Source organism: Vanacampus margaritifer, chromosome 2 (assembly GCF_051991255.1).
Source record: "Vanacampus margaritifer isolate UIUO_Vmar chromosome 2, RoL_Vmar_1.0, whole genome shotgun sequence".
Taxonomy (NCBI): Eukaryota; Metazoa; Chordata; class Actinopteri; order Syngnathiformes; family Syngnathidae; genus Vanacampus; species Vanacampus margaritifer.
The window spans coordinates 5,931,671-5,948,304 of NC_135433.1; the positions used below are offsets into that span (position 1 = coordinate 5,931,671).

Genomic DNA, 16,634 nt, shown 5'->3' on the forward strand with positions numbered 1-16,634 from the left:
CGAGTACCCGCCCGGCGGCATCGCCAAGCGGGACACCCAGGCGCAGACCAAGGGCCACTTCCCCTACGAGCTGTACGAGAGGGCCGTTAAGGACTACTTGAGCCAGGCGGACTCTGGGAGCAGACCGGTGGTCAAGAGGGAGGCCGAGGAGGAGAAACCCACTGAGGTGCAGAGCAAGGAGGAAGAGGAGGGGATGAAGGCCAAGACCTCCGCCCCGGCCCCCGGCACCGCGTCGGGGGGAGAAGGAGCAGAGGAGCACCGTGACAAAGCTGCGGCTGGAATGTAAACGCTATGATTATAGTATTTAATTTTTTTCTGTATGGTGGATGTGATCTAGTTTACAAATTTTATTGTACAAATCATAGCTGATATCACCCTAATATATATAAAAAAAACAAAAAAACAAATATATCTCTACATGTGTATATATATATAGTCCCTATTTGCTGCAAGGTCATTATAGAAATATAGTGACGTCTTAGGAGATGAGACCAACATATGATTCAAAACACAGGGTTTGCAACTTCTATTACTACTAAATTCTTAAAGGAGAAGTCAGCCCAAAACATTTTTTGACAATATGTTCTATGCAGCCCCTAATAGTCTAAATATGGTATTCTGGTAGATATTGTGTTAGTGGAACATGAGTTAAGCAACAAAATCCAGCCGTTTCTATCCATCTCAGGGGGCGGCCATTTTGCCACTTGTTGTCGACTGAAGATGACATCAATGTCTCTGTTCTCAGGTAACGACCAATCACAGCTCAGCTTCAGAAAAGAGGTGAGCTGTGATTGCTCATTGCCTAAGCCCTGCGTAACTGATGTCATCTTCAGTTGACAGCAAGTGGCAAAATGGCCGCCCCCCTGAGATGAATAGAAACGGCTGGATTTTGCTGCTTAACGCATATTCCACAAATGTTTAGACTGGTGAGGTCACATTAACATATTATTGTCAAGAAATGTTTAAAGGTGGACTTCCACTTTAACGAGTATAAATATCAAATACGAGTTTATAATTAAGTTTTGTGACATTGTTAAAAGTTTTACATTGTGTTTGTAGAAACAGACTATATTATATTTCAAATAAAATGACATCTGTCAAATTGAAGTATGTATGAATCAAGCTGTAAATTCGGACAGCCTCTAAAAGTTTCCTTAAACTTTCCTAACATTTGAGAATATAATCAGAGTTATTTTCAATTTGGAGCTGACTGGAATGAGTGCTGCCGTGGCTCCGCGTATATTCAGGGTTCGTGAAGTTGTTGTAATTATGATTATGGATCGTTATTTGCCAGTCTCAATATCAGCCTGCCTTCCAATCGCTTTCATACTGCAAAGCTGTGCATTGTTGGCCTACCAGTGGTTGTGCTATGTATGCTCATTTTTAAACCATTTTGTACATGCTCAATAATGTGTGATGAAGCACAGATGAATAAAGCATCAGCGGTATTATTTTTCTTCTTGCAGAGTTGTGTTGCTTATTAAAAAAACAAACAAAAAAAAAAAACTCAGGAGTTGTTCACATGAGTTGGTTATCAAAATATACATTTAATTAGATGCTCCAAATTGCTTGTTACAAAAAAATAATAATAATAATAATCACACCCACTCTAGTAACAGCTCTCAGAAGAAAGACGGCACAATCAATCTGAGATTTGACAGATTAAAAAGTGAATCAACATTTCATTTGGCAATGTACTTTTGACATTGTCAAATTGTTAAATCATAAATTCACAAGGTTAACTTTCAATATATTAATAACATTCAGCACACCTTTAATATATTTTCACCCCTTTCACTTTCAAACGAGTGCAAGACCAAGAAAATGAATATTTACTTGCAAATGAAGCCTTCTCTCTCGTCTTGAGAATGTTTAGCAGGATCATAATTAATCCAGCTTCCACGTAATGGTTGTATGTGCACATTTAGGCCCTGAGCTTACGTTGTCCCTTTTCCTGTGTCAAAATGCCGGCTTGCTCATATATTCCTCCATTGTCTGGAAAAGAAGAAAGTAAAAAAAAAAAAAAAAAAAGCACACAATAGCGTATAAATCACCTTCTAAGGGGTCTTCACGCTCAATTGTGCGATAGGATGAATATTCAGAGGCACACGTTTACACATCACCTGGAATTAAGGTGCTGAGAACACCCACACACAGTCACTAACACAATCAGAACATCTAACCTGTCTGTCCATATTCAAGGTCCAAACAGCTCCACCTCATACCAATCATTGCTGCCATCCTGAAGCGATAATGATCACAATCAATGGGAGCCAACGTCTACGGCGTCAATTCCAAATTCAGGTGTTAGTCGAGCCTTACTGAGAAGCACGCGAGAACACACCCAAGAAAACGACTTGACCACACACAGCCGCGGGAAGTGTCGCTAAACCTACGCCACGCCACCCCCCGTCGAGGCAAAACTGTCTCTCGCTCGTGACTAACACTGGCAGGGAGAGACAGAGACAGAGAGAGCGAGAGAGATGCGCACTCACACGCGCCCAAGGGTGGAAAAACAGGCAGCAAACACGCACGCACTGCACACGACAGCAAACATCCAGAAGCCGATTAGCGATGGGACTCACCCGAGGCCTCAGCAGCGCCACTGTTCATCAAACTGGACCATCACACTGACTACTGGAGATGCTCACATTCACACGACTACACTGAAACAACACCTTCCCATGCTAGAGCTCAATGCAAAACCTAGTAGGAAAAGTGACTGTTCAGGAAAATAAACATCAAAACAAAACGTTGGGTCATTTGTGTTTGGGTGATTAGTTCTCGGATGGAACCATGCTTGGACTTTATTAGACGAGTGATCCTTAACCATTGCGCCGGTAATTGAGTGCCAACTAAGTTATAATGTAGCTTTCTATTCTGCCACTAGGTGAGGGGTATATATATATATATATATATATATATATATATATATATATATATATATATATATATATATATATATATATATATATATATATATATATATATATATATATATATATATATATATATATATATATATATATATATATATATATATATATATATATATATTATTTTTTTTGCTGTAACATCGTGATATATTGCCAAATCAATTTTATATATATATATATATATAATTGATTCGGCAATATATCACGATATTACAGCAAAAAAAATAATACACATAAATAAATATATATATATATATATATATATATATATATATATATATATATATATATATAAAATTGATTCGGCAATATATCGCGATATTACAGCACACAATTCTCGTATCGATTCATATGCAGCCGAATCGATTTTAAAAGATACATTTGTGATGGAAATATTCAACAAAATGTCTTACTTGGGGTTAGGTTTCACACTTTAAGCATGGAAGAATGTTATATTAATGCAACATTAAGCCTTAATATTTGATTTCAATGCTGTTCAAACATGAAATAGATTCCAACCTGTTAAATATAGTTTACTAATTAGTATTTTCTAAATTTTAGTTTAAAAAAAAATCTCAATAATTGACTTATAGATTTGTTATATAAATATATATATATATATATATATATATAGATAAATTAGCAACTCTGAGCTAGTTAAAAAAACAAGGGTTAAAATTGAAAAAACATATATTTTGGTGTTCAGTGAACTTATAGCAGTCATTTAATGTATAATTCATAATTTTCCAAAGAAGAAAAGGGTTCTTGGCTTCTCCAGGGTTAAACAGGTTAACTGCAAGATCTCCCCTTGTGCGCTGGGCAATTGGAGCATCGCTACCCCCGACCGCGCGTTCAGGTGTGTGTTTGATGATCACGTTGTATTAGGTTATATTTATATGATTTTGTTTCGCCTCACAAATGGGAACTGCTTTCAAAGTGAATTGAACTGCGTCATAACAAAGACATAATCTACCCAACACAAATACCCAAACATTGAATTTTATGTTTATAAAGAGTCAAACTAATGCCACCCTGAGAGAGGCCCGCAGACAAAAGCTGGGCATACACTGCCCAAATCAAAGCAGTTTGTTGGTATAGTAGTGTATGCCGAGCTTTATTGACGCTAGTCGGCACCAACATTCAAACACGTTATTCTTACAAGCCGCAACTGTGTGTGACTGGTGTTGCCTTCACCTTGTGCGCAATGTGTGGCAATGTTTACATGGACAGCATTTTTCTCATTCGTGAGCACCTTTGAGGAAATCATCTCAATTAACAATTCTCAGCCGACATTTGATGAAGCAGTTGGAATTAAGGACATCCTGCTGTCCGTGTAAATGCCTCATATGTGCGTTTTAGGGATGGGACATGAATATACTGCATTGCTGACACTAACGCAAATGCAATGAAGTGGTTCAAAATGGTGAGAAATCTTTTAGGAGGCTCTCTCTTGGTACTTTGATTTAACAGACAGAGGGGATTTCTAACAGCTCACACATGAGTGACGAGTGACATGAAACCAATTAAAAATCCCAGCGTTTTGTTGTCATTAATGATGTCGTGCGTTGCAAACAGATGCTCCACGCTCATGCCACAGTTGCGAGCCACTTGGTGGTGTGTGTGCTTTTGTTTTGTGTTTTGTGCGCCGGAGCATCTCACCTCCTGCAACAAGTCTGAGGCTTCGATGGAGCGGTTCACAATCTGCTTGGAGGTTTCCTGGATTTCCCCTCCCATCAGGAACTCGTCCAAGATAAAATAGGCCTTCTCAAAGTTAAAGATTATGTCCAGCTCGCACACCTGGGAGAGGAGGCGAGGGGATTATTTCAGATCATACAGGATACGCTGGAACTGCAATCCTCTCATACCCTTAAAATGCCTTTTCATGAAAAATTTCATTTAAAGATAGAGAGTGTTTAAATAGCGTTTTAATGGATTTAACGGAAGGTGTTCTGTACTGTTAGGTTGTATGCTGGTGGTAGTTTTTGGAAGTGCACGACATGTCAGGATGACACACATTACAGCATGGGAAACGCAGAAGAAAAATCGCTATGAAATATACAGTATACTCTAAATGCCTGATGCAAACAGTGAAGTTTGTTATTTGAGAGGCTCTCGTTAATCCATACAGGGATCCTGGCGTAAAATATGCACAGAAAACCGAGAAGTTATCAGTGACAGTGGCAACGCAAGATGGCTGCCCAAATGATCGCAACGCTTGGCTGATTCAGTACATATGTGTTGTTGTTTTTTGCAACATACAGGATTCAAACAGAAATCTATGACGTGAAATGCTGGTCAACGGTGGAAATACAAAATTACTACAAACATACTTACAAACAAATAAATATATTAACCCCTTATCATTCTTGTCATTTTTGCCAAAAACGCCTAAAAAAGGTGCACCCCAAGTCAATTTGAAGCTGTTCTTGACCCGTAACCTGCAATGGAGGGGCTTTTACTGTACTGTACCATAATCCCTAATATCAACTACATTGCCATAAAAACTAATTCATTACTTAAATGCATCAAGTGGGCATTTAAGTGCAGTCTCCTAACAACAGACTTATCTCCTGCCTTACGTAAAATTTTTGTCTCTCAGTCCTGATGCATCGCCTAATAATGCTTTGTAGAAACCAGTTCCTATTCAGATAGGACTTGGCGCCATCTTGTGGCAGTTTACATCATTACAGAAAGAGTACAAATACCATAAATGTGCTTTTTTTTGTCTAGTATCGAGTAAAAAAAAAAATAATGCTAATAAGTGAATTAACAAATACCTAACCAAGAAAAAACTGTAAATTGCTGTCCACCAAATATAATAAACCCCAATGGGAAATGTTTTAAAATCAAAATCTGAGGTTGACTTGCATCACAGAGCAGATTATAATTAATATCAATATCGTCATTAATGTTGTTAATAGAAGCTGTTCAAATATGAATTGAAGAAGGCAAAGGAGAAAATACATTGCCAAAGTATCTGTCCAGCAGCTCAACGTAGCGATGAATAACTTCCAAAGCAAGCAGCTCGTTCTCCTGGTTCTCTATAGCCAAGCAGAAATACAAGCTTGCGTATCTAGAAGGGGAAAAAAATAAATAAAGTTAGTAAGTCAGTTAGTGAGTTGATCTATTATACAGTTGGGGGTGTGCGTCGATGAGAAGATAAGAACCAGGTACACTTGCTTTGTAAGTGGCTGTAAGGAAAAGAATGCAGGGCTCCACCCACCTTTTGTAAATAATCTTCAGGTCTTTCCAGTGCAGGAAGTTACAGGTACGCGGTTGCCGTGCCAACACAGCTGTGGTCATGTCCCTGATGATCTTTTTCTTCTCCCGATCAGTCATGGGCGTGTACCATTTCTGCAAGCGCAACTTGCCCTGGCGACTGAAGAGGAGCAGGAATCGCATCTGACGAAACAGGACACACAGGAGTGTCGACGGGGGGGAGTCAGAGGGGCCAACGCAGGTCCCGTACCAATAGACGTGTCTTCTTTAGCTAAGGACATCATTAACTAGAACAACATGTGTCCTGCTGCTGTCATGGCTCATTAAAGAATAACTTGACTGTGCAAACAAACGCCACATTTAAAAATACCACTGCAAGAGTGAGGCTTTTGCATGGTTTTAGAATGTTCACACTACTGACGTAATTACCCTGTCTTAGCTTGTTTTTTTAAAACTAATTTGGGATGTGTTGTGTGCATATTTTAGGAGCATAGTTCGGGACACATTTACGGTAAAAATTATTAATTTTTCTTATGTTGGAGCATTTAAGGTATTGTTGTTTTTTACACCACCAAATATGCAATGCATACACAAACGCACTGGATACAATGTATTGAGATCCAGTACAAGAGCAGCATTTACATTTCTGACTTTACCTCCTTTGACCTATAAGTATAATTTTGTTTCCGTGACAATATAGAATTGCCGTGCATCAAAATGGTGTTTTTAAAAATTGTATTTTGATCATATTTGTAGGGATTACTTTTTTCCAGACTAATACGAATATTCACTTTGAGTACCGATATTTCTAATACATAAATTTCATTTGACACAATGACAAAAAAAAAATGTTTGAGAAGATGTTTCTTTCTGAAACAGATGATGAGTCTACGATGTGTCAAACTGCCGCAATACAGCGCCAACTACAGGCGAGGAGGTCTTACTCAATGTTAGATTTGTGCGTTTTTGTTTTTTTGTAAGTAGGCCCATCCTGTCTGGTATCACTGACTCCACGAGTACCCAATACCTTAAAATAATTCTGGTATTAGCATTTATTCACCCATACCTAATAGTTGACCATATGAGATAGGTCAAATGTTAGATAATAAATAATAATAATAGATAATAATGAATTAAATTAAATAACATATTACCATTATGTCTTAAAAATTATATTACTTTTTTTTTTACGTATGTACCATACATCAGCGTGGAGGGGGACAGAGAGATTAGTTTCAGTTGACAAGGCAAATGAAGGCGGAAAACAACGCAAAGTGACCAAACCTGTTTTCCTGTTATACGGTTGGAGTCGATTTTTGAAAAATAAAAATAAATGTCCTTAAAACACAATGGAAACGCAGTGAAAGTACAAACCACGGCGTGAATCTTAAAAAAAAAAAGGGGGGGGGGGGACCTCATTGGCTAGAGATGAAGTTGTTGGAAGTTTTTTGTTGCTAACAACCTGTCAGCGACAACAGGTGCAAACAGGTGATGCTAGCTTTTTATCCTTAATAATCAGGCGTGGGGCTCACTTACCATATTGCCGGCGGGTTAATCAAGGCGCAGATGAAAATATAAGTTTAACCCTCACACGGGGTCACGATATCCTTTTAAAACACATAACCTTATTTAAGCCGTTCCGTCGTCCACCGTCGACAGCCACAGTAAGGAAAGTTGCTTAGCTCCGCCCTTCTTCCGTGTCCCGCCGGGCGGTGCCTGTCGCTGCAGCAGCAAGCGCACACCTCGAGCACCTTGATTGGCTGATTGCAAAAAGGGTACGCTTGGCCCTACATCAGGAGTTTTAAACAAATATCACGTGCCTTTTGCCACGACTTGGAACAAATGAGACGCTAAAAAAACGGAAGTGCTAAAGAATAGACGTCATAAAAATAATCTTATCTTATTCTGGTACGTCAACATTGCTGCCATATTGGATGTGGCAGGTGAAAACGTCTCATTTATGTGTTCTATACTTGGATCATGGGGTTAGAACTAAAAATCGAGCTGTATTTGCACTTTGCAATTTGGTGGAAAATAGCCAGATAGGCAGGATAAGCAGGCAGACAGATTTGATTTTGTCACAACAGTAAAAGGCAAGGGGAAAAATTAGGCTAAAATGGCAACATCTGAAGGGAACCAAAACATTTAAATCTAATTGTACCACAGAAATACTATGCAACTAGTGCACGAGGTAAGCAGCTAGTGATATACAGTATGACATAACATAAAGGGTAACAAAACCCCAATTTTTTTAAAAGCAAGAATACATTATGTGTCAGCACTACACAATAATGTGATTGCATTCATGAAATTAATTAACCGAATAATTCATTAACGTAAGATCGGCACCATGTTGGACAAAATCATTTTCACTGACTCTAGAATTCAAGTGGCGCCGAACCATGAGTTAACAGCAAATGATTTAAATATTCGATCAGTGTGGATGGCTGAACTAAAAAACATACAGCGGCCATCAGAAGAAATCTAACATAGCATGCATGCATTGTACTGACTTTTTGAGATGAAAGAGATCTGCAGAAATAAATATGCATCGGCTCGCAAGTCAGTCAGTAGGCCTACATATGGATGCAGATGATTCGGAAAATGGTTTATTGTGTAGTATTTGTACATTAAATGAAATTGAATGTGTTATAGCTGAATATTTACAGTGTGGTTTTCTAAGTAAGCAGGAATTGGTGAACATACAGTAGGTGACACTCTTGCATATTTGCACTCTCACAGGACTGAAAAGACCTAAAAATGGCGCCCTCTGCATACAAGTAAATGCAACAGCTGCTAATAAAGATACACATTTGCACATTTAAAATATAACAGAACGTCTTGGGTTTAGTTCTGCATTCACAAGCAGGTCTGGCCCTTATAACATCACATCCTGGCCTCTATAACATCCTTTTTGTGAATGAATATAAAAAGTCCCAAGTGGATAACGTCATGGGCAGGTATGCCACATCCAACATGGCGGACGCGTTGACGTACCACAGCTGTGGGCGACGCGCTCAATCAGTTTACCTTACGGAGTGCCGACAGAGGGCGCCATGACGTTCCCTCCCCTCCATGTGATACTCATCTGTCACAGTGGTTGTCCAAAGGAAACGCACAGGCTTCTTCAGGCTTCTGCAAAGTTACCATTTGATGCCATGTCCCTATACCGAAATACCATCTGGTTTTTAAACGGAATACACCATTACACAAGGTCAGTCAACTATTTTAACGTCTCTTTCTGATGCTTTAATGTTTGGATAATATCACTGATGTCTTTGTGTGTATTCCTTTGAGCTAAAGGGACTTATGTAGAGGAATTATGAAAGGCCTGATCACTGAATGGCACCACACAAACTTTCCTTTATGTGCTATCACAATCGTCCCATTGACAGTTGATTTGTCTTGAGCAATGTTTCCCAACCTTTACTGGGCTGAGGAACATACTTTGCATACAGCATCAAACAAAAATGCCACAAAAAGTATATACAATGAAATAATGATGACATAGTATAATTTTACTCCCTTGGTGTGAAATGTAGCCGTTATATGTTGAACACAAAATGTTATTTAGTGGAAGAGCATTGCCTTTCATTGTTCGTTGCTGAACAAAGATCACCTGGCGATTTCTCAGACACACTGATTGGGCCGCTGGTCACATCAGCCAACATGAATTGAACTAAAATGTGGACACAGACTTCAATGATTATCATGATTAACATGCCAATCGGATCCTATCACCAAGCGTGTGCTTAACATGTGAATTTTGTTCTCATAGGAGGGGATATGAAGCAGCTTCTCAAATTTTTGATCCCCAGGACCTGGATGTGTCAGTTGTGGGAAGGTCTTTTATGATCACTGGAGCCAATAGTGGAATAGGGAAAGCCACTGCCATGGCAATAGCCAAGAAAGGTACACACCTAAGAGAATTGCTACCTATTGTGTGATTTAAAAAAAAAAAAGAAAAAAATGTCAAAGTTAAATGTCACCAATTATGCTTGCAGGCGGGGAAGTGCACATGGTTTGCAGGAATAAAGATAAAGCCGAAGAGGCCAAGAGGGATATCATTCATGAATCTGGGAATACTGTAAGTAATCATCGACACGATGGAGGTATCAACTGTCCGTCCATGCTTTTTATGGTTGCACAGGAAAAAAATATTGGTCCGCAGCAAATACCGTACTTTTTGGGTTTTTGTTACTACAAGTAGCACTTTTTTCATAGTTTGGCTGCTCCTGTGACTTATACTTAGATGCGACTTATATATTAATTCATTCACTCCCAGCCACTGAAGCAATCCCCTTCGCTCCTGTCTGTTTTACTGGCATTTGACTGATTTTGCAAGGCCGACAGAATATTGTGTTCTACTGCGATAAAAACATGGATTATAGTCTCTTCTTTCATCAGGAAAAAAAAAGTATATTTCTGTTTCAGTTTTGCAGCAATTAGCATTAGAATATAGCTAAGTTTAATCATTATTCACAAATCTGCTTAGAACTGTGGGTAAATCAGCTTGTTTTCAACATGGACCTGATTGATCTCTTCTACTCTGCTGCCACCTGCTGGCCGTTTTTGTAATAACTACCATTGCTTCAACCGTTTTGTGCAGTTGAGAGGTTGCATCAAAGCCTTCGGTATGCTCTAGCATTAAAAAAAAACATAAAAAAAAAAAAAGTTTGATACAGCATTGGGACACTTAAAACTAGTGATGGCAAAATGAAGCTTCATGAAGCACTTGTGAGTTTTTTTAAGTCCCCTAGATGGTGCTCTTGGTTTAAATATAAAGCCTAGTGCAATGGAAATGTATTAAATTTCCACTGCATCTTCCAACCAAGAGCACCATCTAGGGGACTTAAAAAAAATCACAAGTGCTTCATGAAGCTTCATTTTGCCATCACTACTTAAAACATTTAAAATAGAACATATTTTTACGTTCTTGGGAGCAAATGAGTTAAGATTGGAGTTCGGACTCACAATCAAAATTCCAGTTTTTTAATCGTGTTGATAGCAGCAAACAGATTTGAGTTGGATTTCAAACTTCTGCTTGTAACTACGGGAACGTTTTCCTTTTTAGAATGACTTACCTTTAGTAGAATCCTGTGTTGCATTGTGACCAAAAATAGAATTGTAAATAGTACGTTTTTGTGAGAGATTCCCCATGTTAAGCAAACGAGCTTTGGGTACGATTCTGAGCTCTACTGTTGTTGGTCACAGTTTTTGTCAAATAAATTTCCCTCCCAAAAATGCTACAAATTGTGCGGTTTATACTCCGGAGCAACTTAAAGTCCCAGAAATATGATGCGTGCACCTTGCAAATAATGTACATGCCAGAAATGTTGCTTCTTGAGAGCTTTCATTTCTGGGCCTAATATTCAAATAATCTTTTAGGGATTACTGTTCTCTATTTGCCAATTAGCAAGCAGGAATCATACTTATTTGAAATAAGGACAGGATGGCAAAGGATTAATTCAAACATTCAGGAAGGATTTTCAAAATAAGACTGAAGGAAGCATTAGAGTTATTCATCTTGCTTTTAACTCATTCACTCTCAGCTAGTGTTAATTTTAATTTTTAAATTTAGTCTCAGTTTTAGTCCAGTTTTAATCACGCTTGTTAGTTTTTTTTTCATAGTTAGTCAACCTCATCCTGTTTTTAATTAGTCCATTTTTAGTCGACTATGAATCTAGCATTTTAGTCTTTATTTTAGTCCAAGAAAACGTTGTTTTATTCGTTGAGTTTTACTCAACAAAAACTGTCAACGTTTTAGTCAGGACAATCATTTAAACCATTTATCTTTTTTCTCCATAAGATTCATGTTGAACATTTCAGATCTAAAACTATTTCACATAAAAATTTCTCTTTTTTTTTTTTTTTTTTTTGTGATGAAAAACAACTTTACACACAAGTACAGTGGCTACTATGGTTCCAAGCTACGAGCAAGTAAGTTAACTAGCATTAGTTAGCGGTCGGTTTAACATTATTGTTCGAATGTTACAGCCGTTGGATTAATGTTATGTTACTATAACTATAATTTATTTTTTAAACTTTTCACCGTGAAACCACCTCCTGTCTGTCCCATTTGTTTGTGCATGTTTCACTCTCTAGCTAGCTAGCTAGCTAGCTGTAGATTTGATAGGGGGTGTGTCACATGACAGATTAGCAGAGACAAAATTTGACAAAATCATATCATTTTCGTCTGGATTTTGTTCATGAACTAAAATGTCCATAGATTTTAATCCACTTTTTATTAAGTGAAGTACATTTTCGTCTCGTCTTTATTAGTCGATGAAAATACATACTGATTTAGTCATAGTTATTGTTTATTAATAAATGTTTTAGTCTAGTCTAGTTTTAGTCTGGTGAAAAATGTGTGTTGATGAAGTTATTCCCGTTCGCTCCCGGCTGTTTTACTGGATTTTGACTGATTTTGCAAGGCCCACAGAAAATCGTGTTCTATTGTTTTAAAAACGTGGAACCTACCAAAAGAAATATTAGTCTCTTCTTTCATCAGGAAAAAAAAGTGCATTTCTATCTGTTTCCGTTTTGCAGCAATTAGCATTAGAATGTAGCTAAATTTGATCATTATTCACAAATCTGTTTTAAGCTGTGGATAAATCAACTTGTTTTCAACATGGCCCTGGTTGATCTCTTATACTCTGCTGCCACCTTCTGGCCGTTTTTGTAATGACTACCATTTCCTCAACTGTTCTCTGCAGGTGAGAGGGTGCATCAAAGCCTTCTGTATGCTCTACCATAAATAAATAACAACTCAAGAAACGTATAAATACGTCTTTGGGACACTTAAAACATAAAAAAAATCATTGATACGTTTTTGGAAGCAAATGAGCTCATCACTAACATTCCTGGCAAATTAAGAAAAATCTGGTGATGTTTAAGCATGGAATTGTGGTATTATACAAAGTTGGAGTGAGAGAATAGTAATCAACGTATTTCTTGCAGGAGGTGTACGTCCATATTGTAGACTTGTCAGAGTCACGCAAAGTGTGGGAGTTTGCCGAGGCCTTCAAGAAGCAGTATCCATCTTTAAATGTCTTGGTATGCACTTTACAGCAATGAAGTGTTCATATTTTTTTTTTTTACAAAGTCAACGCTGAATTTTCTTATACCCAACAGATAAACAATGCCGGTTGCATGATACACAAGAGGGAAGTGAATGCTGAAGCCCTGGAGAAGAACTTTGCTATCAACACAATGGGTATAAGACCGCATGTACTGTACACATGTCATGCATGAGATGACATCGGCCCTCTGTCCATCTCCATTAGCGATGTACCTCCTCACTGAAAGTCTCATCCCACTCCTACAAAAGAGCCGGCATCCGAGGGTGGTATGAGCCAGCACCCGATCCAGTGCACTGCACAGTGCCGCTTTTGTGCACACTGTTAGTCGTGCCTGTTGTGTAAGGCTCTAAGCACACTGTGCCTCTGTTTAGATCACTGTGTCGTCAGGCGGGATGCTGGTCCAGAAGCTCCAGATTGATGACTTACAGTCAGAGAAAGGATACTTTGATGGTCTCCTAGTGTACGCCCAGAACAAGGTAAGGAGGGGTCGCGGGGGCGGGGCGATGTCAGGATTTGCTAAGGATAAATGATTTGCTGTTCCTCTCAGAGACAGCAGGTGGTGCTGACAGAACAGTGGGCCAGAGAGTACCCTGACGTTCACTTCTCTGTGATGCATCCGGGCTGGGTGGATACACCAGGTACAGTCAAGCATAACTGCCAAGTTCATGAGGAATCATGTTAAAAAGAAAAAAAGTTCACACTTGACCTTTCTTTACAAAATGATGTTCTGTGGACCTCTACTAGTCTAAACACAATATTCTGATGAACTCATTCACTTGTCATTGACAGCTATAGACGTCGAAATTCATTTGAACTATTTCTTATTAGTTTAACATATTATTAAATTTTTGTTAACAAGATTATGAAAACCTAGATTTTTTTTGGTACATTTAGAACAGATATAAAATTTGTGATTAATCGTGAGTTAACTAGTGAAGTCATGCGATTAATTACAATTACAATTTTTTATTGCCTGATAATTTTAATAATCTTTTCTTTTGCTTTAAAAAATAAAAATAAAAATAAATGAAAATAAACGTTTTTAAAATAAATTTGGTGACATTTTTGGCAATTTTGTGTACATCATATGGTAATTTTCTCCTTTTCCTCTTCTTTCATTTTATGGTCACTTTTTAGACATAGGTTTTGTCTTTAAAAAAAAAACTTTTTTATCTACCTTGCCTCTTTTTCTGACAACTTATAAATTTGAAATTTATATTCTTTGAATATTTATTTTTTTATATCTAAATGATTAACTCATTTAAAGAACATTTTATCTGAAAAAACAATTATATATATATATATATATATATTAACATAACATTTTTTTTTTAATAATCTTTTTTTAATAAAGAAAAGATTATTAAAAATTAGGGGCGTAAGGCGATTAAAAATTTTAATCGTAATTAATCGCATGACTTTACTAGTTAACTCACGATTAATCACAGATTTTATATCTGTTCTAATACAATAAAAAAATCTAGGTTTTCATACTCATACTACTAAAAATGTTAAACTAATAGAAATAGTTCAAATTAATTTTTGACGTCAATGGCAGTGAATGAGTTAATATAGTGTCAGTGGAATATAAATTAAGTAGAAAAATCCACCTGTGTTTATCCATCTCAGAGGGCGGCCATTTTGGTTTGTACTGCCGCTTGCTATCGACTGAAAATTTCATCACAAAGCAAAATGGCCGCCCCCTGCGGATTAACGCTGCATTCGAGGATGGCTGGATGTCGACTTTATCCCAGTTGGCTTTTTCCAGTTCTGACCTGAAAGCGTTCTAGGCGAAATTAAACAACCAAAATGGCGGATAGGGATAAATTGTTTTTTATTTTGGTCTTCACAACTCATTTTGACCTTCAGCAAACTTGCCTTCTCACAATTTTGCTTCATTTGTTGTTTTTCGTATTTTATAAGCATTCCATACATTTCAGTAGTTCCCCGTATAATTCCATGCAGGGAGATAACGGCACACTGTCACGTACGTTGTGTTACATGAAGTTATGTCGAATATTTACGAATGAAGAAAGCTATCTAGTTTTATACTCGAGTAGATTGCGTTTTACCATTCATGGTCCCCGACTTCGCAAGTGGGATTTCCGAGTTCAAGGGGGCGTTCCCGTACACACTTCCTGGTTTGAGGTCGGAAAAGTCCGACTTTCCGCTTTCCTCGAATGCAGCATAAGCTCTTGCATTTTGGTATTACGTAATAAATACAGCCAAATGATTTAGCAGTAATATTTACAATTAGTGCAAAGTGGGAAGTATAATATTGACTAATGTCAGTGATATGATACAATGATGAATTATAAAATACACCCGAGAGAATATTCAATATTCTGCCTATTCACTTTATGTTGTTGGCATAGATGAGCATTTGTGGTAAATCACTTTCTGACCTAGTAGGTGAAATTTCTCGCGGCACATCAGCTAAGAAGCACTGCCCTCGGAGTTGTACGATAGCGATGACATCAGAGCAATCTGATTGGATGATGGCGCCATGAGGCCATTGGCGTGACATCATTGCTTCCATTTCTTGCTTAGAGCAATGAACATTCTTGTAGAATCAGGGTACAATGCAAATAAGCAGATCAATATTTAAAAAAAATAATAATAATAAATTTGACCCATTCCCCTTTACAGCCGTGTCCACGTCAATGCCTCAGTTCCACAGCATGATGGGGCAGAGGCTGCGTAGTCCAGCGCAAGGAGCCGACACCGTAGTATGGTTGGCCATATCCAGTGCTGCTGGCAAAACCGACAGCGGGCTGTTCTTTCAAGGTAGGAAACACGCAGGTGCGTCCTGTACCCCTTCCTTTTTGTCACACGGTGACCCGTAATGGTCTATATTGCAGATCGGAAGGTCATCCCAACCCACCTGCCTCTTGCTTGGACTCGCAGTTCTACAGTGGAGGTTCTGACTTTCATCTCTCAGCTGGAGATGCTGGCCAAAGCTGTGCAGTCAAAGCCTGTTGCGGGGATTTGTGATCCACTTGGGCCTAGCACATCTTAAGTAGTATAAATGTTGACTATTGTAACCAATTAAATTGTCATGGGGAATGAGACACATTTTGGTGTTACTTATTTCAAGGACACGTTCTACCAGGGTACATGTAGACAGAAATCGTTCACGTACTGTACATACTGCATCTTAAGAACTATAATAGTTACAAACGTACACGCATCTGGTACAAAAATGTCTGCATTGAAGCAAGAAACAAAAGAAAATATTTTCAAATGTATGGCTCATAAACCCGTTTTTCATTTGAACCTAATATCAACTTAGTGTTGGTACCAAAATTCCCAAAATATCCCCAATACCTAATTTTACATTCAACTTTAGTTATAAGGAGGGGGGAAAATGTGCAAAAGCTTGGATTTGGGGTCCATC

At 38.0% G+C, this 16,634-nt stretch overlaps 2 protein-coding genes and 1 pseudogene across 4 annotated transcripts in view; 2 read left to right on the plus strand and 1 right to left on the minus strand.

Moving 5' to 3' along the window:
- Positions 1–1,465, plus strand: part of scg2b (secretogranin II b) — a 4,095-nt gene extending 2,630 nt beyond the window's left edge. The window contains exon 2 of the mRNA XM_077559138.1: positions 1–1,465. This exon is cut by the window's left edge and continues 1,512 nt beyond it. Within this exon, the coding sequence (XP_077415264.1) occupies positions 1–286 (286 nt within the window). The 3' untranslated portion in view covers positions 287–1,465.
- A 62-nt stretch (positions 1,466–1,527) lies between these two features.
- On the minus strand, positions 1,528–7,862 carry ap1s3b (adaptor related protein complex 1 subunit sigma 3b). 2 transcript variants are annotated; one of them, XM_077559139.1, is made up of 6 exons: positions 7,692–7,862; positions 6,160–6,338; positions 5,901–6,009; positions 4,596–4,733; positions 2,184–2,242; positions 1,528–1,995 (listed from the first exon to the last, which is right to left on the minus strand). In XM_077559139.1, exons 1-5 carry the CDS (start codon positions 7,692–7,694, stop codon positions 2,198–2,200), a joined length of 474 nt encoding a protein of 157 aa, XP_077415265.1. In that variant the 5' UTR covers positions 7,695–7,862; the 3' UTR covers positions 1,528–1,995; positions 2,184–2,197. The 2 variants fall into 2 exon arrangements, with proteins under 2 accessions (XP_077415265.1, XP_077415266.1); XM_077559140.1 differs by lacking the exon at positions 2,184–2,242 and having other exon boundaries at positions 7,692–7,859.
- A 1,269-nt stretch (positions 7,863–9,131) lies between these two features.
- On the plus strand, positions 9,132–16,312 carry LOC144045042 (dehydrogenase/reductase SDR family member 12-like; annotated as a pseudogene). The gene is made up of 10 exons (XR_013291414.1): positions 9,132–9,369; positions 9,934–10,067; positions 10,160–10,242; positions 13,116–13,211; positions 13,290–13,371; positions 13,442–13,503; positions 13,609–13,713; positions 13,785–13,875; positions 15,887–16,024; positions 16,099–16,312. The product of XR_013291414.1 is annotated as a dehydrogenase/reductase SDR family member 12-like (transcript).
- Positions 16,313–16,634: the final 322 nt, after the last annotated feature.

Coding starts and splice junctions, on each gene's coding strand:
- ap1s3b (XM_077559139.1), bottom strand. Junction 6,010..6,159: donor CTGAAGATTATTTACAAAAG/GTGGGTGGAGCC, acceptor TTCCCCTTCTAG/ATACGCAAGCTTGTATTTCT. Junction 4,734..5,900: donor TGGACAGATACTTTGGCAAT/GTATTTTCTCCT, acceptor CTCCTCTCCCAG/GTGTGCGAGCTGGACATAAT.